At 40.9% G+C, this 19,819-nt stretch overlaps 1 protein-coding gene across 3 annotated transcripts in view; it reads left to right on the plus strand.

The window, feature by feature from the left end:
• pde5ab (phosphodiesterase 5A, cGMP-specific, b) overlaps positions 1-19,819 on the plus strand; it is an 80,089-nt gene that overhangs the window by 25,880 nt on the left and 34,390 nt on the right. For all 3 annotated transcript variants that reach the window (XM_030431845.1, XM_030431843.1, XM_030431842.1), the window contains 6 exons: positions 2,618-3,152; positions 6,455-6,628; positions 13,208-13,297; positions 13,749-13,820; positions 14,200-14,289; positions 14,370-14,507. In XM_030431845.1, the coding sequence (XP_030287705.1) occupies positions 2,618-3,152; positions 6,455-6,628; positions 13,208-13,297; positions 13,749-13,820; positions 14,200-14,289; positions 14,370-14,507 (1,099 nt within the window). The remainder of the gene's footprint in view (positions 1-2,617; positions 3,153-6,454; positions 6,629-13,207; positions 13,298-13,748; positions 13,821-14,199; positions 14,290-14,369; positions 14,508-19,819) is intronic.

Raw genomic sequence — 19,819 nt, forward strand, 5'->3', positions numbered from 1 at the left:
CAGGATACCACTGAGTCCGTAAATCATCCAGTTATGTCTCTGTCAGGCAAATCGTAGAGCATTTCTTGAAGACGATCAGCAGCAGGAGTTCATCAAACTTGTTCCTGTGTGATCGGATGTTTGCAAGCCACAGAGCTGTTAACGGTGGTTTGAAGTGACTGGTGTGTCCGGATAGGATTACTAACCACCGGCTGCTGCGTTGTTTGTGCCGTGGGGTGTGGTGGGCCTCAGTAGGATTCGATTATATTAGATTCCTCATTTCATCCCCAGCAGTTTCAATTTTTATGACTTATTCAATTTAGATAACTTGGGATCTGACCCAGTGATGGGATTTAAGAATAATACATTTACTGAAATATCCAGCATTCTTTGCTTACGTAGGTCATAGGAGAGATGCTCTCAAGTCTTTTGTTGCAAGTCCGATCAAGTTTCAAGTCTTTGAACTCAAGTCCAAGTCAAGTCTCAGGTCTTTGGTCACAACTCTTTTCCTTTAGAATTAACTGTATATTGCCTTTTAACATACGGCCACAATACAGAGCAGGTATTGAGGTTCTACTTACTTACTTAGCTAGCAGGTTGTGGCAGCAGAACATGGACTATTAAATAACCTGACCATTTTTACAGTCATGGCAAAGCCATTACTGTGTGATCAAGTGGGACAAGCAAACACCCATCTTTTCAAAATATCCAGCTAACACCAATCTAATCAAGCAAGCTAACGTTAAGTAGCTTATTATACTGAGCTAAACATGTTTACTAAGGTTGATGCTAGGATGGATGGGCTGGAGGGACACTCTGCTGTGCGCTCTGCTGTGATTGGTTGCTACCTCGTCAGTAGCTTACAGTGAAACAACTTCTCACAGCAGCAGTGTTAAAGAGTTTCCGACAGAGATTTCAGTATGAAGGATTGAAGGAACTGTATCTGACTGCACTTGTGCTATTAAATATTCTCTAGTCTTGCCTTGATACAGTGGATCGCCAGCTGCACTTGCCCCAGAAAACACGCCATCCTCTTCAGTTAGCCGAGTGAACTTGCATCTGTGTCTGTGGGCTAGGCAAAGCAGACAGACCAGGTGTACACGTTTCAGACTGCCCATCCACACCCACCGAACTTGGACGCAGAAAACATCATTTTGGCAGTCTGCCCATCAGACATCTAGCCAGCCGGTCTGCTTTCTTGAGCCCAGAGACAGTCCAGCAGCAAAGGAAGAGGAAAAGTGTAACTCAAGAAGCAGGTTGTTCAAACTGGACTTACAGCCAAAAAAATTGCATGTTTACGGGGGAAACTGCAATTGAAACTCCACATAAAGTTACACGTTACACAGTCTCTATGTCTGACTCAAGCTGTTAACTCATAAGCAGTCACAGCAAACAAATTTGACCAATGGCGACCAAACAACCAAATTAAACAAATGGCAGTTTAAGGCTATACATCATTTTTTATTTGTTATAAAATAGTTTTTGGAAATTCCCAAGGCAAAATATAAATAGATCAAAAATAGGTTGAAGGTGAAGCGCAAAATGGGAAAGTGATATATTATAGCTGCTAGCTTGGAAAGCTACACTAGCAGTTGTTAGATGTTACATTACTTTTGACTTGGCTATATGACAATAATGCTTGATAAAGCGCAAGTGGATTTAAAAAGGGGAGACGGGCCGGTGTCAGCGAAACTGCCTGATCAGCTCAACAATGCGGGTCCAGATGGCCAGTCCACCACTACACGGGGTCAAATATCAAGACAGCGCCTGACGCTGAAAGCTCTTTGAACTGGAGGAAACTCCTTTGAGGAAAATTTAAGTTTACCTTCTTCCTTTGCTTTCATTCTGGTATGCAGGCATAGTCAGGCACTGCGACAGCGCTGCGGCGGACAACTGTGGTCATTGCATGTTAACAAAGCTGTGATGAAGATGTGTATGATTATATTTGTTACCTGTTTGCCGACATTGACCATTTTAAGTGGTGGTGGCCGCCAGGAAATCGGCAGTGGAGGCTGCCTCCAAAATAAATATGCAGGAAAAACCCTGATGTTGTAAGTATGGACTCACTCATCTCCAGACTCCCTAGACAGTTGGTTTCTGTCGTGTACAACGGATCTTCTCAAAGATTGTGCATCAAGGCAATGCTGTTGTCACATGATCCTTTACGTATCACACTAGAGATGGGATACACGTTAGGACTGTTAGGCTGATCATAGTTAATTGTTGTTTCAGTGACTGATCGGGCCAAGTGTGTCATTTTAGGGATTGATATTGTTCACTGTTGAAACCAATCGCCAATTTTAAGAATGTGTTTTTTTTTTTTTTATCTTAGTCTGTTGGTTTTGGTACAGGGACAGATGAGATGAGAGATTTGTGTTCTTGTGCACTTTTGTGTTTTGTGTTCAACCAGTGTGTTGTCTTGGGTATTTACTCATTTGTTCAATATGTCCTCTTTTCACTAACTGTTCATTAATAAGGTCTGTTAGTCATGAACTCTATTAATCTGTGTTGTAGGTGATACTGTGCTTCCTGACACTTACTTGCAACCTTTATTACATCTGTAACAGCTGTACAGATTCCATATCTTCTGTTATAGCAAGGCCAAGTGTCTCATACAGTTTGCTCTCTATTTCCACAGGGAGATGGTAAATGCCTGGTTCGCTGAGCGTGTCCACTCCATCCAGCCATCTGCCTCCAAAGAAAATCCTCCACAGCAGCGGGCCCACCAGTCCTCCACAGACTCCACCACCCCCTCTGCCTCCACCATACTCCCACCCACCGTCAGCCTCCTGGACAGCCGCTGTCCATCTCCGGCCACGGTCTCCAGCCCGGCCCCCGGGACCCCGACTCGCAAAATCTCAGCATCAGAGTTTGACCGCCCACTCAGACCCATTGTGGTCAAAGACTCTGAGGGCTCTCTGACGTTTCTGAGCGACACCGACCGCGATACTGCTCCTCTCAGGGGCTCAGTGATGGGTGAGGGTGGTGTCAGTGGGGGAGGTAACGGAGGTGGATGCGGCGGGACGGGTAGTGGCAGCGGGGGCGACCGCTGCACCAGGCTGCTGGAGCTGGTGAAGGATGTGTCGAGTCATCTGGACGTGACAGCACTCTGCCACAAGATCTTCCTCCACATCAACGAGTTGATTGCTGCAGACCGTTACTCACTGTTCCTGGTAGGAATGAAATGGGCTGTGGGTCACACTTTTTAAGATTCTCACTGGTTTAACTGATCAGGCAGGGCAAGAGGAAGTGAGACATAAGACTGGACAGTAAATATGGGTGCTGGTGAAGCATCTTTTAAAAAGTCATTACAACCATAATAGTGTATAATAGTAGTTAAACATTTTTAGCTGTCATGTTAGTGCCAGTTTGTTTTGACTATTCGTTTGCCTTTGCACGGCTCATTTAATGCGCCTCATGTGCACATGTCCTGCTCTATATTAGTCGCCATACTTCATTATTGGTTGTGAATGCTAAAAGCAACATATGTTCTTCAACAGACAGAAAACATCATTCGAACATCAAAATCAACTCAGTTAGGACCGTTATGCTACTACTTTTCTTATTTATATCCTTCATACTTTAGGAAACATTCAGCATTTTCTGCAAATGTTTCCCCATTTAAAATGAATAGTTTCATTTAGTTACATTCCAGGTCAGTCATTAGTTATAATGGACATCACTTAGAAAACCCTTCCCCCCTACTCATTTTCAAAAAGAGAGTGGGGGGCATGGTTGATAGTCATACTTAGTTCCAGCATCAACAAAACTAGCATGCAGTATCGTTAGCATAGATATTTGCATGGGCAAGCAATAGCATGAATATGTCAGTAAACAGAAGTATTTCTTGTGTATTGAGAAGCTGCCGAGTTTATTCATGGTCAAAACTGTAACTATTTGTGACATTTACTGCCACAAGACCACTTCTCTGCTAAACTTTCCTCTCTGCTCTGATCACTAACACCAGAATGCTCTGAACACAATCACTATTGCTATCTCTCCTTCTCTTGCTCGACCACTCACACACTACACACTGCCCTGTTTCATAAAGGAGCCAGGCAAGTTATTTTTCAAAAGTATTCTGCAAACAGTATGGCTCATTAACATTGCCAGGAAAGGACTCCGAAAAATATGAAATATCAAAAAAATATCAAAATACACTGGAGGGGAACTTTAACTAAGAGGATATATATCTGGAGGCATGGAAATACAGCCACTTTTCTTAACTGTTCCACTTGTCATAGTTTGACAACACAAAAATCTCACAGCGGGCTCGGTAGGCATCCATGGTTTCTGCCATAAAGCTATTTAAATTATAGCAGTTAGTCAGTCAGGAAGAAGCATGATTATCTGAGGTGAACCTCAGCCGAAAGATTTTCTGAAATCAACTTTTTTCAGTCAAAGCTACCAGTACCAGTTTACATTTCTATCACCATAGAAACCTTTGATTCCAAGTGGGACAGTTTTGCCAGCTAGTGCATATTAACACACGTGTACAAACACAGTGAGACAGGCTCACATAAGCCTGCACATTGACCACAGGAAGACACAAATGCAGCAGAAAACAAGCAAGGAAGCATTTTGTATTGCTTATTTCTTTACCACTTTTCCAACGACTTACAGTAAATGTAACTAGTATCTGCTCATTCATTCTTAAAACCAGAAACTCCAAAAAAATAGTAATGTTTTGGTACATTATGAAATGTGTTCAACTTTTTAATCCCAATCATAGTAACTGACTAGACTTGAGTCTATAGTTTATGTTCAGTCCTTCAGTCTCACCCCACTATTGACTCTCCACACTCTTCAGATGCAACTTCAAATAAATGAAAGCCACCAATTGAGGTTGGCTTTAGCTTTTAGCAAAAATTGTTAAACAGTGTCAAGAGTCACCCCTCTCTGGGGCCTCGCTGCCCCGCCATACCTTAACATAGAAAAGTGATTCGAAGTTTTAACAGACATGCAACTTCATTGGCCTAAATGGTTGTAGTTTACATTCTGTTTCAGATTTTATAAAGGATGTGTACCTGTGATACTGCTCAGATTGAGCTTGTTTCTCTTACTGCCTTCTTTCAGTTATTTGTTTTCTTTTTGCTATGTACATTCCACAATTTTCACTTTCCATTTTTCCATGAAAGTGTCACTCCAGTATCCATGGTTACCCACTTATTGAGCCATCAGCTACTACCAAAGATTTTATCAAGACTACTAAAGATTTTACCATAACCACCACCAATTCTAATATTACTACTAGGCTAATACTACCATTACTGCTATTACATCTTACACCACTACTGCTACCCCTTCTACTACTAATTCAGTTTTTGTGGTAGATAAGTACTATTAAGTACTACTAAGTGTCTCGTCTAATATCCATGGCTGCTAACTCTTCAAAAGTAATCCTTTTGTCTGCTATTTTGGCCGTCTTTCTCTCTCAGACACACTCACACACTGTGTCTGGCAGATGAACCAAAATGACAGAGCTTTCTCTTAATCTCTTAATTCATAGTGCTGGCAACGTTAGTATCGGAATGCGCACCAAGCTTCGGGCAAAATACTTTGAGAAATTCTCTAGCTTTAACATTGTTTAACAGACTCCAGTTCACTTCCAACTGGAAAGTCAAGAGGCATTTAGAAAGAGACATTTGGATAGTTCACACCTGTCTGTGTAACGGGCTAGATTACTGGTAATTAATCCAATAATGCTGGTATTCATAATAATACAAATAATTTGATAAATCCGCCAAAACGATTAGTTGAATTACCATAGAGGTCCTCCTACCTTGCTGAAAAAACATGTATTGTAAGCTTGTGTTTGTTACAGAGTTTATTCTCTACAATAATCCAAAATCCAAAGGACAAATCCCACAGGCTTTTTGTTGAGGGAACAATGGTGATGGTTCCCTCTGGGTTCGCCTACAAAAATATGTCATCCCTGCAGCACAAACTTAAGACAAAACTTGGCAACATGCAATAATTCTAGTATGCTCAGCTCAAAGCTATTAGCCAGAAAGCTCTGTCTCTTTTCGGCGGTTTATAAACTAGTTTTCTGCCGGTAAGCCACAGATTTATGTATAGAGTAAATACACTGGCCTCTTCGGCATCTCTTTTGGTCTTATGCTGCTTCTGTCGGGCTTACTCATCTGCTAGAGCTGCTCTTCACTCTCAGAGTGTCTCTGGGCTGGTTAGCTAGGGCGGAATGTCAGTGGGCAGCCTGCCTGTCCACCCTACCTTGAGCCCAGAGACACAGCGAAGAGCATCTCAAAAAGGATGAGTGAGGCAGACAGGAGCAGCAGAGGACCAAGTGAGAGGCCGAAGACATATGTGTATATTCCCGCAAAACAACGGCTCGGACACCACTGAAAACAGACATTATCCGTCATTACTAGCTTTCCTGTTTTAAATCTCTTGTGTGTCTCTGTGTCCGTGTGTGTGTTTGTGTGTGTGAATGCTCGCGTGTGTGTGGTGGTCACAGGTGGGCGAGGACAGCTGCAACAGGAAGTTCTTGGTCAGTCGCCTCTTCGATGTAGCCGAGGGTTCCACACTGGAGGAGTCCTCCAGTAGCTGCATCCGGCTTGAGTGGAACAAGGGCATCGTGGGACATGTAGCCGCCACGGGACAGCCACTCAATATCAGGAATGCTTATGAGGTGAGGATGCCATATGTTTTTTCTACTTTTATTACATTACAGGGGTCAGAGTGAATGCTGGTGAAGCCTATAAAGAGGCGCGTTTTCTTAGGATACATTTGGTGGTTCTTGCTGACAAAAACTCGAGGGGGGGAGGGAGACCACGGAAGGGCAAGTAGGTCAAAGTGCTCCTGGGGAGGGTTCATCTTCACAAGCCACACAGACAGGCACACACACACATACCCACACACACACACACACACACACACACACGCCCACACACACGCTCAAACACACCCTTCTTATTCCTCTCTTTCACTTAGTAGCTGCGGTGTCTGGTGACATTTTGACCCCTGACAGTTTCAGTGCAGTGACCTTCTGAGGGATCAGGTTTCAACACACTCTCCAGCTTAAATCAATGATCAAACCAACCTGACTTGAAATGTATCAACAATGATTTGATTTATACTCTTCTTTTACCATGAGTTCCTAGTGAGCAACAGCGAGGTGGATGTTGAGGCTAAACTGATTAGTTGTTTGGCCCAAAAAATGTAAGAAATCGTTGAAAGATATTAGTCAGTGTTTCCTAAATCCAAGACGACGTCCTCAAATGTCTTATTTTGTCCAAGACCCAAAGATATTCAGTTAACTGTCATAAAGGAGTAAAGAAACAGGAAAATATTCACATTTAAACTTTTTCTTAAAGAATTACTCAATTTGATCATTAGAACTTTTAGCGGTTAATTCAGTAGTTGACAACTACATTTTACTGCAGCGTGTATAAACTGTTGTTCAAGAATAGTTTCCTAACAATAGTTTCCATTTCTGGTGGGAATATGTATGTCTAATTAAGATATAGAGTTTAGATATAAAATGTCAGTGAGTTATGCATGATAGTGAGCTTTAGAGGTGAGGATAGGTACTTGTAAACTTTTGACACACTCAGGCTAGCTGTTTTGCCCTGCTTCCAGTCTTTATGCTAAGGTAGGCTTACCACACCCAGACTTCATCTTCAGACATGGAAATATTTGTATTTCGCTCAAAGAAAGAAAGCTAAAGTTTGTTTAACAAAATGTTATGTTTCTCCTTAAAATAACCAAATATAGTAATTGAATTGTTGCTCTAAATGTAAATAAAATTTAAAAAAGAACAAAACCTTAGCGGAAAGTTGTACGGTAAAATTTTTTCCGAGAAAGCGAGATTGTCAGAAATGGTTTGAGTGAACATGTGATATTTCAATTTTTTTCAAATGATGTATTGATTATTGGTATTAATTGACATGAACGTTTCCTCGAGCAAGATGCTGAACCCCAAGTGCTCATGATGACTAGGCCAGTCGCTTGAATGGTACAGTAGCTTGCAACCACTGGTGTGTGGAAATGGCTGGATGAGAGTCAAATTGCGGTAATGATTCACTTATATACTAACTATAAAAGCTCCCTCTGTGTGTGTTTAATGTGCACATGCCAGGTTTTTCATGTGTGCAGGTTTTGAGAGTAAATGGTGCAGTGTCCCCTTCCTCCTAAAACGAGGTTAAAAACTGAAGCATACTAATACCAATTTGGATGTCAATTACCATGGCAACAGTTGAATCTTTGAGGCATTAGGATCAGCCCTAGCATTCAATTGTAGTTAGTACCATAAAAACACTAAGCCCGAATGCAAAAGCACCCCCCCCCCCCCCCCCAATGGATAGCTTCAGTTTGGATTTCAGCAGTGTGACCTCCGCCACTGATCGAGCCGCTGACCTTTAAACCCTCCAGCTGCTACAGACAGCAGCTTTCTTTTATTTTTCTGCAGTCCTCTGATAGGTACATTCTTTTATTCTTCTGTAATCATGGCATAGAGGGGACAGGAGTGCATGGGTTTGTCTTTGGCCGCACACCGATTGCGACCTCCTGGAAAAGTTATGAGCGTCTTCAAAAGGCAGCAGATGTTGTTGTCATGTTTGTGTGTTCGGGTGGAGGACAGAGAGAGAAGGAGGTAGAGGATGGTCAAGTAATACATATAGAGAGCATGTGGCTAGTGTGTGTGTGTGTGTGTGTGTGTGTGTGTGTGTGTGTGTGTGTGTTCATACTTGATGTGATGTTTCTGTACAATAAACTAAAGTGTAGAAAAAATATGTCAAAAATATAAACTTTCAATCTACAACTTTGAAAATTGGAATATTACAGTTTCACTTTTTCCAATGTAAATCGACTCAGTTGAAAGATTTTCTTTCAAAGCATGTCTTTACCTTGATATTCTTTGGCCAGACAGCAGCACTGACCAACTCTACAGGCAGAGCGAGGTCGCTTTCAACAGATCATCTCAGCTGACTGTCCGGGGGAATCCAGTCCGGTCCGTAATGATGTATTAATACGTTAAAATGCCAAAGATACAAACAAACTAACCAGTCCGGGTAGCAGTTAAACTGTTCACTAAAATGTTGTGCTAGGCAAAATTACTGTTTTTATCAAAGTACTCTGGTGGATTTGAAGAGAAAACAGATGGATAGAACAGCTTTAGTTCCAGGCCAGTAAATCCCACATATACATCAGTCTGTCTGTGCAGGGAGCAATTGAGGTAAATCATCCCAAATCACCTCTGTCATATTGTCTTTATAATTCTTTGTCCAAAAACAAGCAACAGGTCCACTATTGTTATGATTTTTGATGACAAGTTCATGACGAGTTGTTGCCTTTTTTGTGAGCGCTCAGAAAAGTCTACCTCGTTAACGAAAACGATGCTGCTGAAAACAACATCTTTCTCATGAGTATTGCTGACTTCCAAATTATTCAATGTTGATAAAATACTTGAAATATACACTATTATTAATTATCACTAACTCAAGAATAGTTTCTCAGGATTTAACACAATATTACAAAAAACAAAGACAAATCTAACCTGAACAATGTCCGTTGATAATAAATCTGATTTAATCTGATATTGGTATACAATTTGTTTTTACTTTTTACTTGCGCTACTTCTACTTTCCTTCTAAGACATTCAGATTAAAATAACCATGACTAAAAAGCAGCCATGAATTGTCTTTGGCAATTAATGTAAATTAATTGATCGTGTACATTTGCAAAATAGTACAGTAGCCAGTAGCATTCCCTCCCTCTGGTTGTACAGTGGGACCAATCTCCCTACTTCATGTTGTCCAGATGACAAATGGGGCCAGGAAAGTCTCTGTCGCGGTAACTGACACGTTATTATTTCCAAACTTTATATTCAGTGGCTGTCTGGCGTTAATGTATTGATGCTTGTGTTTATAAACCGGAGAAATAAACAACAGGCAGCAGCAGAGCTGATACAGCGGATTGTGAGCTGTAGTTTCCCCACAGGTAAACACGGTGGCAGTGTCTCTGGGTTCGTTAGGTGAATCAGGCAGCCTGGGTGGTGGAGCTGTGGCAGGGCAGACAGGCAGCAATTCGCCATATAGACATTTGGCCTGCCCCACCTAAAAATCCTTGAAATCGTATTGTAGTGAAGAGCAGCTCTGGATGAGCGACCCTTACAAGACCAGCAGAATATCGTGCAAGAGGCCGAAGAGGTTGTTCAACAGAACAACAATATGACAAAGGAGAGATAGTAGAATGCATGTATACTGATTACCCTTGTTATATCCATGAGCTTTATGAGAAAAATAACCATGTGATATGTCGGTAGATAACGTCACAGTCTCAAGAAGGGTATCAACATTTTTTTAGCGCAGAAGTTGGTATAAAGTCACAGCCCTTATATTAACGTCAAACAAGACAACACAACTTTTCTTACTAATTTATGATAATATATATTTTGTAACAAAATACTTCCATGCATTGCTATGAGCAGGATGAATATTCACTCACCACCTCAAGAGAGGACATTTTAACCTACATTTACATTGAATATAAAGATTAACAATGACTTGTTGGAAGTTTCGTGTTGAAATAACAATTTTTTTACAATATTTTAACATTATTTTTTACATTATAATGACGTATTTTCTATATATTCAATAAATCTGTTTGATACAAATTGTTTCCTATTATAAAGTTGTTTCCTGTTCTATCAAAAATGTTGGTACGATTATAATATCAACGTGTCTCAGTAGGAAAATAAACCTTTCCTGCTAAAGATTATACTTTGATATCTTTGTTATAAGAAATCCAGTCCACAGCACATATGCAGGAGATTAGCAGACATGCAAACCCACTCATTATGAATATGTTTTTAAAAATTATTTACAAAATACGAATTTCAGATGGCTCACATTTCCCATTCCTAATGATAATGTTCAGCGTTTCTAATTATCATTCATCGTCCCTTGTGCCTCCGATCCATGACTTCCTGTGTACGAAAAATAAAGACTTTATTCAAAACAAAATGAATGTCTCACTAAAGTCATCGGAAACATCTCACAAAACAATTGCAGACTGATTCTGGAACGTCATTGCTTTCGTGCTTCAGGAAGCACAAAACAGCATGATCAGCGCCTGACATCATTTGAGAGAGAGAGGGGGGGAGAGAGAGATTTCCTGCTTTATACCCTCCTCTGGTTGCCTGCCAACCACAAGATGATGATGATGATGATGATGATGATGATGATGATGTGAATGAGAGAGAGACAGAGAGGGAGAGAGAGTGTGTGAGAGGAGACCAGGCGAGAAAATGACAAATAAAGAAGAAGAGTGGCTGATGGGAGTGTCCACCAGTGTCCAATTAGCATGCTGTCTGTGTGTGTGTGCGTGTGTGTGCACCTTTTAAGTAAGTGCCCTTGAGGGTTCAATTGTGGTTTTGAGTGGGTGTGTCTTTGTGCACAAATGTGTATAATTAATGCTTGTAAGCACATATGAATATGCATAATATGATAAAGTGTGTGTGTGTGTGTATCTGCATATGTGTGTGCAATTGTGCTTGCTTCCAGGTAGAGCAGTTTTTTTTGTATGTGTGTGGAATTGTACGTGTGTATGCACATGACATGACAATGTGTGTGAATTATAGTGCGTGTGTGTGTGTTTTATGCTGCGGGGTAAGTGACTCAATTAATGCACAGTGTTTCTCTAGATCATCCGAGTGTTAACAGTATGCTAGTATTCGTGTGTACACATTGTGTGTGTGTGTGTGTGTGTGTGTGTGTGTGTGTGTGTGTGTATGTGCGTGCGTGCATGCGTGCTACTGCAGAACCTGATATTGCTTCCATGAGGTCCATCTGCGTCATCTGAGGGACTCCCCAGCTCTCTGATTGGATCTTTTCTTTCCCAGTAGTGTTCTCAGGATTATATTGATTTCAGCCTTGCGATGAGAAACAACTGCCTCCCTCTGCCTGTTTACATCAGCTCAGTCCTCTGTGGGCTGCACTAACGAAGTGTCTGCCAACAGCCTGGGTCAGCCCAGTCTAAGAGAGGCGGGGGGGGGGGGGGGGTGTCCTTATCAATGCCTGCACTGTACTGCATCCAAAATGCAATCTCTGGGGAAAGGAAACATGGGGGAGTTATCTATCATTCACGGAGGTTTGTTTTGAATCCAGTTGATCCCACCATGCATTTCTTAAGTTTTGAAAGATAATTGAGTATGCAAACTTTGCGGGCGGAGAGTTTTTCTTGCTCTGGAGTGAGGTTTTAGCAGTAGTGAAAGGCTGTTGTGTGTTTTTTTTTTTGTTCAAGTGCGTCACAGTGAAACAGGCGATGGTTTGTGTGGGAGCAGGACATTTTTAGCTAAAAACTCTATGTAGGAGAACTTCAATCATTGTCTGTCAATTTAAAGTGATTCTGTATACTGTTGAAGACAATTTTCAAATAGCAAAAGCTACTGCTGCAACTGTTTTTTTTTTGCAAAACATTGCAATATTTGTTTAAACTTCAAATGATATATTCAACTTACAGTACATTTACACAGCACAAAGCACACTGCTATTACAGCAAAGTCCAGACATACCCATACACCAAGCTGCTGCCCCTAGTTTATCTTTTTGGTACGAATGCAGTTATTCTTAAAATAATCCCAATATGCTGATTTTAGGATAGGCATTAAACTAATGTTAACGAAACTGAACACTTGGGAATAATGTTTCCAAGAAGGAGCAGTGTCCCATTCCCATTCATAAGTCCCTTTTATCCCTTGTCTGAATGAGGCATTTGTCTTTTTTTTCCTGGGTTGTATGCGCCCCTCTAACAAAAAAGCTGGCCCCAACCTGGCCCCCCTATTAAAACTGGTCTAGAACCGGCACTGCAAAGGAGAAATGTATTTACATACTTATGAATATTTACATTTCAAATTGCGATGGTCTGTCTTACATGCAAACTGAGCATTTGCTAGATCCCTTCCTTGAACAGCATTCATCTCATCATTGCTTTTGTATTCGGGTGCGACAGGCGACTCAAGCTTTGGATTTCTCTGCATGTTGACGTTCAAACGCTGGTAGAAGGGAGATAGCTATCAGGAACAGTTCCACAGTGAACGGTCAATTGAACGCTTTAGTGTTTCATTATCAGTGGTAAAAGACACTGACCAGAGCAAATCTTATTATTTAAAGCTGATATCAGTCCCAAAGTGTATCTCTTACCCCACTGGAAAAGGTTTTGTTTTTTTATAGTGGGGATTAAATTCTGTATATATGCTTTGTCTCCCCAGGACCCCCGGTTTAATGCTGAAGTGGACTTGATCACAGGTTACAAAACCCAGAGTATCCTTTGCCTTCCCATCAAGAACCACAGAGATGAGGTAAGACTACATTCACTGGAGTGGTAGATTCTGTGCAGAGTTGGCAAGCTTGCATTTAATGACTTACAGTGGATCTGAAACCTTATAGATAACGGTTTATCTTGAAGGATACTTTAATTTTAGCAAGCAAGAAAAGAGCTACCATGTAAACAGCCAGCGTCAGAACAGTTGGAATGAGTATTTGATTTTTGGGGAAAACAAAAGTTAAAAAGTTATCACTGATCCTGATAGTAAACGGCTCCAGAAAAGAGCAAACATCCAGGTCTTTATACTGACAGATGGTCTAACTCTGTAGCTGTGAGTCCCCCACAAATATCTATTGTTATTATATAGAGGCCCCACAGAGGTAGCCACAACAGAAGCTCCCAGTCCTTTCCTTTTACTCTATCCATCAATTTGTGTGTTTCTGTGTTATTGCGTTCCTGTGATTCCTCCGTTCTGTCCATCACAGGTAGTCGGAGTGGCTCAGGCTATCAATAAAAAGTGTGGCGAGGACGGTGCCTTCACTGACCAGGATGAAAAGGTATGTAAAGGTCACCGGCTCACTCACTGAGACCCACATTTTGAACCGAGTTCAGAAACGTAAAAAATGTCACTGGCAAGAAATGTTGCTTTTGAATAATGTGTGGACAGATTGCCTTGGATCTGTATGCAGAAACATAACCTCAGCTGAACTGACCCTTTGTCAAACAAGATACACTGCTTACAAAACTGTCTTCCTTTACCTCCGTCCATCTTTTTCCTGTCTACGGTCTTCCATCTTATCATCTGTCATCTTCCTCTACTCCTTCTTCACTGATGTATCTTTTTTCCATTTGAAAGCCAAGTCTTGTTTCCTGTAATTGCTCCCTTACTGTTCTTTGCACATGGTGCTCAAATATTATTCCGTTTCTCTCGAACAGGACTTCTCAGCCTATCTGGCCTTTTCGGGCATCGTCCTGCACAATGCTCAGCTCTACGAGACGTCGCAACTTGAAAACAGACGCAATCAGGTGGGTGTGGATGAGTGTTTCCGAAGGCTCACATACTCCACAAGTGTGGGCACAGCTCTGAACTGTGATGTATTCCCCAGGTGCTGTTGGACCTGGCCAGTCTCATCTTCGAGGAGCAGCAGTGTCTGGAGGTTTTGCTGAGGAAGTTCGCAGGAACCATCTTGTCCTTTATGCAGGCTCAGGCTTGTACAGTTTTCATCACCGACGAAGACTCCATGGTCAGCCCGCACACACACACACACACACACACACACACACACACACAGCGACATTTTCAGGAGGAATGTATCATTTAATACATATTTGAAACTCACAATACTCATACAGTGGAATCTTGACCAGGAACAATGAGTTGAAACTGCAGCTTTTATCACACTGATTAAACTAAGGATAGTTATGTAACTGTAGTGGGTGATATCAAAAGCATTATGTAATTTACTCTCGCACTTTGTGTCAAATACAAAGCTATAATTGTTCATGTTGTTATTTCTTTATTTTGAATATTGTCTTATTTTGAAGGGAACTGAAAGGGAAGTCGTTAATGATGTAACTTCCAAAAAACTCCCGCTAGGTGAGATTCCCGGTTCCCGTAAGAGAGCAGAGAAGACGTTATTGTTTCCAATGCAAGTTATGTCTTCCCCTAATGTGAATTATTAATAAAACAAACATACTGCCTTGAGAGTGGAACAGTTGCTGTTGTTTCATCACTCAAGTTATGTACTCATGTGTAACATAGCCACATTTAAGCTGGTTGAAAAGGGGGCAGAAAGATGTCTGAGACGCTCAGTTCAAATATCAACCAGTTTTCAACTAGATATCAACATTCATCCTTGTCGGTGGTCACTTGGATCAGCTTAAAGGCTCTAAAATGGAATGTTCAGGATTTCTAACTGTGAAGTCTGCGATGCTAACGTTAGCTCAAGCAGCTAAAGCGCAGAGCTGTCAACTATAAAAAGAGAATTTAGTTTCATTTGTTTGTTGAGTTGAGAAACCCAACGTGGGAACGAGACTCAAAACTCCACTTACAAATAGGACCTTCAATGTTTATCTCCATACCTATCTTGGTTAGCTTAGTTAGCCAGCCTCTTATCCGTGAGATGATGGTGCCCACTTCCTTCTGTGTGCTAATCCGAAAAAGAAAACCTATCTGTGACCTTTGATCCCATTACCTTTTTTTTTTTGTTTGCAATTCTAAAATATATTCTGCCACTACATTACATTTAAATCTACAGGTAATTTTTTTTGTCACATAACATAAAATGGAGAATTTATCCAGATGCACCCTTTTTTCATTTAAATGAGCTTTTTAAAATACGGGGGACACTGTGTGCAGTGCATGTGTTGGATCAGCACTGAGTCACTCGAGTGGTTGCTGTCACCTTTGTTGATAATTTTCAAGAAAACCGACAGTATGTGTCAGTCTGTAACAGTTTCTCAAGATAGTTTGCCAGTAACTATTGTTTATTTTATATTTAGCAAAGTGGAGGAATGAGTTTCGCACAAAGAAAGATTTAACTAACATTTGCCAAATTTCCCAGAAGGCCTAAATAAGTAAGAATTTGTCATAGATTGTGTTTGACCAGTTTCTCCCTACTCAACAACTCACAAAATTGATTGATTTTGTAGGGGAGTCTGGGAAATGTCTCTCTCTGTAGCTAAAGTGGCTGCTTTGTCCTATATATGTTCAAGTTTGCCATCTGCTGTAGTGCGAAAGATTTTCAAATTGTCATAAATCGTTGTCAATAAATATGAGATGTAAGTTATCCTGGCAATTTAGATTAATACAAAAAACATGAATGTCTAACATCATTTATAATGATATCATTTGTAGTACCCCGAACTTTGCTGGGAATCTCGAATCTTTTTCTTCTTTTTTTGGTCAAAAGCTTAATGGTTTCCTTGGGACGGATTTCAGATTCCCAGAAAAGCTTAGCTTACAATCTAACTTTCCCAACCAAAGGCAAGTGCCACATAATCACAGTGAAAGTCACCAAATGGAAACCATCTCTGCCCCTTTTGTTCTCGCTGTTGTCATGTAGTAAGTGGAGTGAGTGTGTACGGCGGTCAATGACAATTAGAGATTAGGGTAAGTATAATTGTGGCTTCTGTACATCTCCATGCCATGTTTACACAACCAAACGCCCACCTTGGATGGAACCTCTTCCATCCAAGGTGGGCGTTTGGTTGTGTAAACATTTTACAGATGACTCAATTATTTAATGTTTTAATGGAACAATCAAATTGTATTTATTTAGCCAGATGTGTCTTCTGAGAGAAAAATGTGTCCTGCACACACCAAGAGACTCGCACACACACACACACGACACAGCGCATGCTTGAACATAACAACAAGCCATTCGTCACAATAGTTTGAATAACACTTCAAAACATTTGTTACCCACAATCCCAAGGATCTGACAGGTCTGCTGTCCAGACTTGTCTTAGCTGCCGTAAATACTGTTACAGAATGGTATGTTATTGTAAGTGCCGATGCCACAAAATATCAACTTCAGCGCACATTATTGCCCTTTCAGCCGCTGGTGTGTGGGCATGCCATAAATGTAACACTGAGGGGCGAAATCTTTTGTTGACTCTTGATGAAAGATTCAAGCATGCAGGATGTTTTATTTCTTTGGGGTAAGTTATATATTTTAAGTTTATCTACACTAACCTACATCACTGCGCTTGGCTCCGCACACCGCACCAAGTTGTGTCCTACCTCACCACCAGTCCCAGCAATGAGGTTTCATAATTAATTCCACTGGGCTGATGGCTGGCTGCAATGAATCTGGAATCATTCTGAATGTTGGGCTCACAAATTTATCAACGATATAGCAGGATTCAACATTTGTGTTTAGGTTTGGGGTTAACTGGATGTGGAATGCAATGCCACTGTAGTGGTTTGTGTTAGGCTACAAAAACATGGGTGTTTAACTGCGCCTGGTATTTATTATAGCCATGTGAGACCAATTGAGATGAAGGCTTTTAATAACAGATGTATTCAAAATACTGTCAAGATGGATTAACCCAAAATTATATTGCTTCTAGTGCAGCGGTCTGAAATTAGCTTGAGGCAACCACTGGTATTTTCATCTCATGGGGGGGGGGGGGGGCACTGCAGTGTTCAAGTGCTATAAGAAAGTGCAATATTTCACAGTTGCCTACGACACAGCACTTAGAATTACCTGGATGACTGAGAACAACAACTTATTGAAACCTTGTACTGAGCTAACAAATGAAAGACATTTTTACTTTATTTCTTGCCAGACACTTGGCAACACTGGACTTCCTTCATATTTTACAAAAGAAAACCATGCAAACAGAAGTAAACATCTGTCCGACATTAGGTTTTAACTGTGCAAAACTTTTTTCCTTATACATAATAATGATAATATGTAAATCTTGCACAAGGCTTGCTGTGGTAGTCAGTGTTCCCGGTGTTACATGGTGGCCCGGATGTACACACAATGCTTGCCCACCACCCAAGCCGTTATGGTCTTTAAAAAAAATCAATAGTGGGATGAAGGATGCTCGATTACAATCTGCCATGTCTACTCTGTGCAGCAGCCGGGCCAGCAGCAGGGTTGCACAGAGTAACAGCAGACACATTTAAGTTTTGGCGTGGAGAGAGTTGGGAGAGCTGACTAACAAGACGATGGTGGAAGATTTGTTGTCACCTGTAGTAGGGAAGCTCTAGAAGCCAGTACATATCTATGCACTACTTTTATACTATTTTATTTTCCAAGTTAAGGTATATATGGCTATGCATACTTGTATTTATGTCTGGCACATTGGAAAGTGTATGGGGGATTAACAGGGGCCCACAGCCCATTCTCACCCCAGAGCTCCCTCGGGGGCTTATCTTCACTGCTGTTTAAAGTGTCTGATGTGGATCCCCCATAGCAATACGATATTGCTTTATAGTTTTTTGCTTGAGCAAAAATGTATTTCACTGCTGTGAGCACCACAAATGGAATTAAAAAACCCACAATACCATTCCCAACCCCAACAAATATAAAACCAAAACCATCTGCATTAACTACATCAGAGGACAATTAGAAATGTTATCTTTGAATGATTAGGGTGAAGCAACTCTTTATCATAATCAAGACATTTTATTCCATGTATGCTCTGAGCTCCATTGGTTCTGTCACAACCCACTTCATTATTTTGTATGCATGCGTTTATCCCTCTCATGACCTCAGGGTTGCCAGACCAGCTGTCTCCCTTTATTTTATACCCTTCCCCCCCACGTCTCTCTCTTCTCTCTCTGTCCTTACTAAACATTTACTCTGAGATTAGGAACTTTTACAGGCTTCGTCTGCCAGACAGCCCTCTGTATACAGGTGTCAATGTTAAATGTCTGTAGTTTCTCCAGCAGGACCCACAGGTCGGTGGATTTGATCTTAAGCTTTTCTCAAGGAAAGCACCTTTCCTGTAGGAAGCATAGTAAATGACAGCACTAGTCAGTTGACCGCACCAACAATAACGCATGACTTTTGAGGACTTTGGCCCGAGTTGGCTCACTTCACTTTACTGAAGTGTGGGGCATCTGTTAAGAAACACCGATTTGCATGTGTTAGCATGTGTGTGTATGCTTGTGTGCAAATATATTGTACAGAATGTTTGTAATGTATTTGCACTGTGCTGTACATGCACACCTACAAGTGTGCACATATAAGAGTCATTGGTTTGTGTTTTGGTAGTATCTTTTTGACTGTGTACATATTACCGATGCATAGCACCATGTTTGAGTGCGCTGTCATTTGTATGGTGAGCATGAATGTGTGTGTGTTTTTGGGTTTGGGTGTGTGACTCGTATGTGATAGGATTTGACATCTGGCTCGCATCAGGGATTGTTTTTCTGTGTTGTTTAACTCACCTGAGTTATTATCATGATTATTCAATTAATAGTTTGGTCTATAAATTTTCCCAAAAATGTGGAAAATCCGAGCCACAATTTCCCAGAGCCCAAAGTGACACCTTCAAATTACTTGTTTCATCACAGTCCAACGGTCCAACACCCAAAGACTCTCCATTTACTAACATAAATGATAATGAAAACAAGAAAATCTTTACATTTGAGAAGCTGGAACCAGCAAAACATTTGACATTTTTACTTGAAAAGTGACTGAAACAATAAATTGAATAGTTGGCAATTTACTTTTGATCGACTAACCAGTTGATCAAGTAATTTTTGCAGCTCTAATGTCGAGCTACCTCTTCTTTTGCTTCTTAGAGGAGCCTGAGTTGTGTAGGTCACTTGTTAGAAAAGCATTTTGAACAACCGATAGGGTCAGTCTCAGATTGAATTCCTTTCATTTTCTTTTCCCAATGTTTAACTCCACTATTAACACAAATCACAACAGATTGTTGTGTCATGTTATGGATTAAGAAAATGGCTGGAGCTCCATAATATAATATGAGCAGAATGCATAGGTTAATGTATATGCCCTTGACTCAGATAATTGCATAAGAAAAATCCTTACAGACATTACCAACTAACCATTCCCTTGTCCTTTCCTGACAG

Source organism: Sparus aurata, chromosome 10 (assembly GCF_900880675.1).
Source record: "Sparus aurata chromosome 10, fSpaAur1.1, whole genome shotgun sequence".
NCBI classification, from domain to species: domain Eukaryota; kingdom Metazoa; phylum Chordata; class Actinopteri; order Spariformes; family Sparidae; genus Sparus; species Sparus aurata.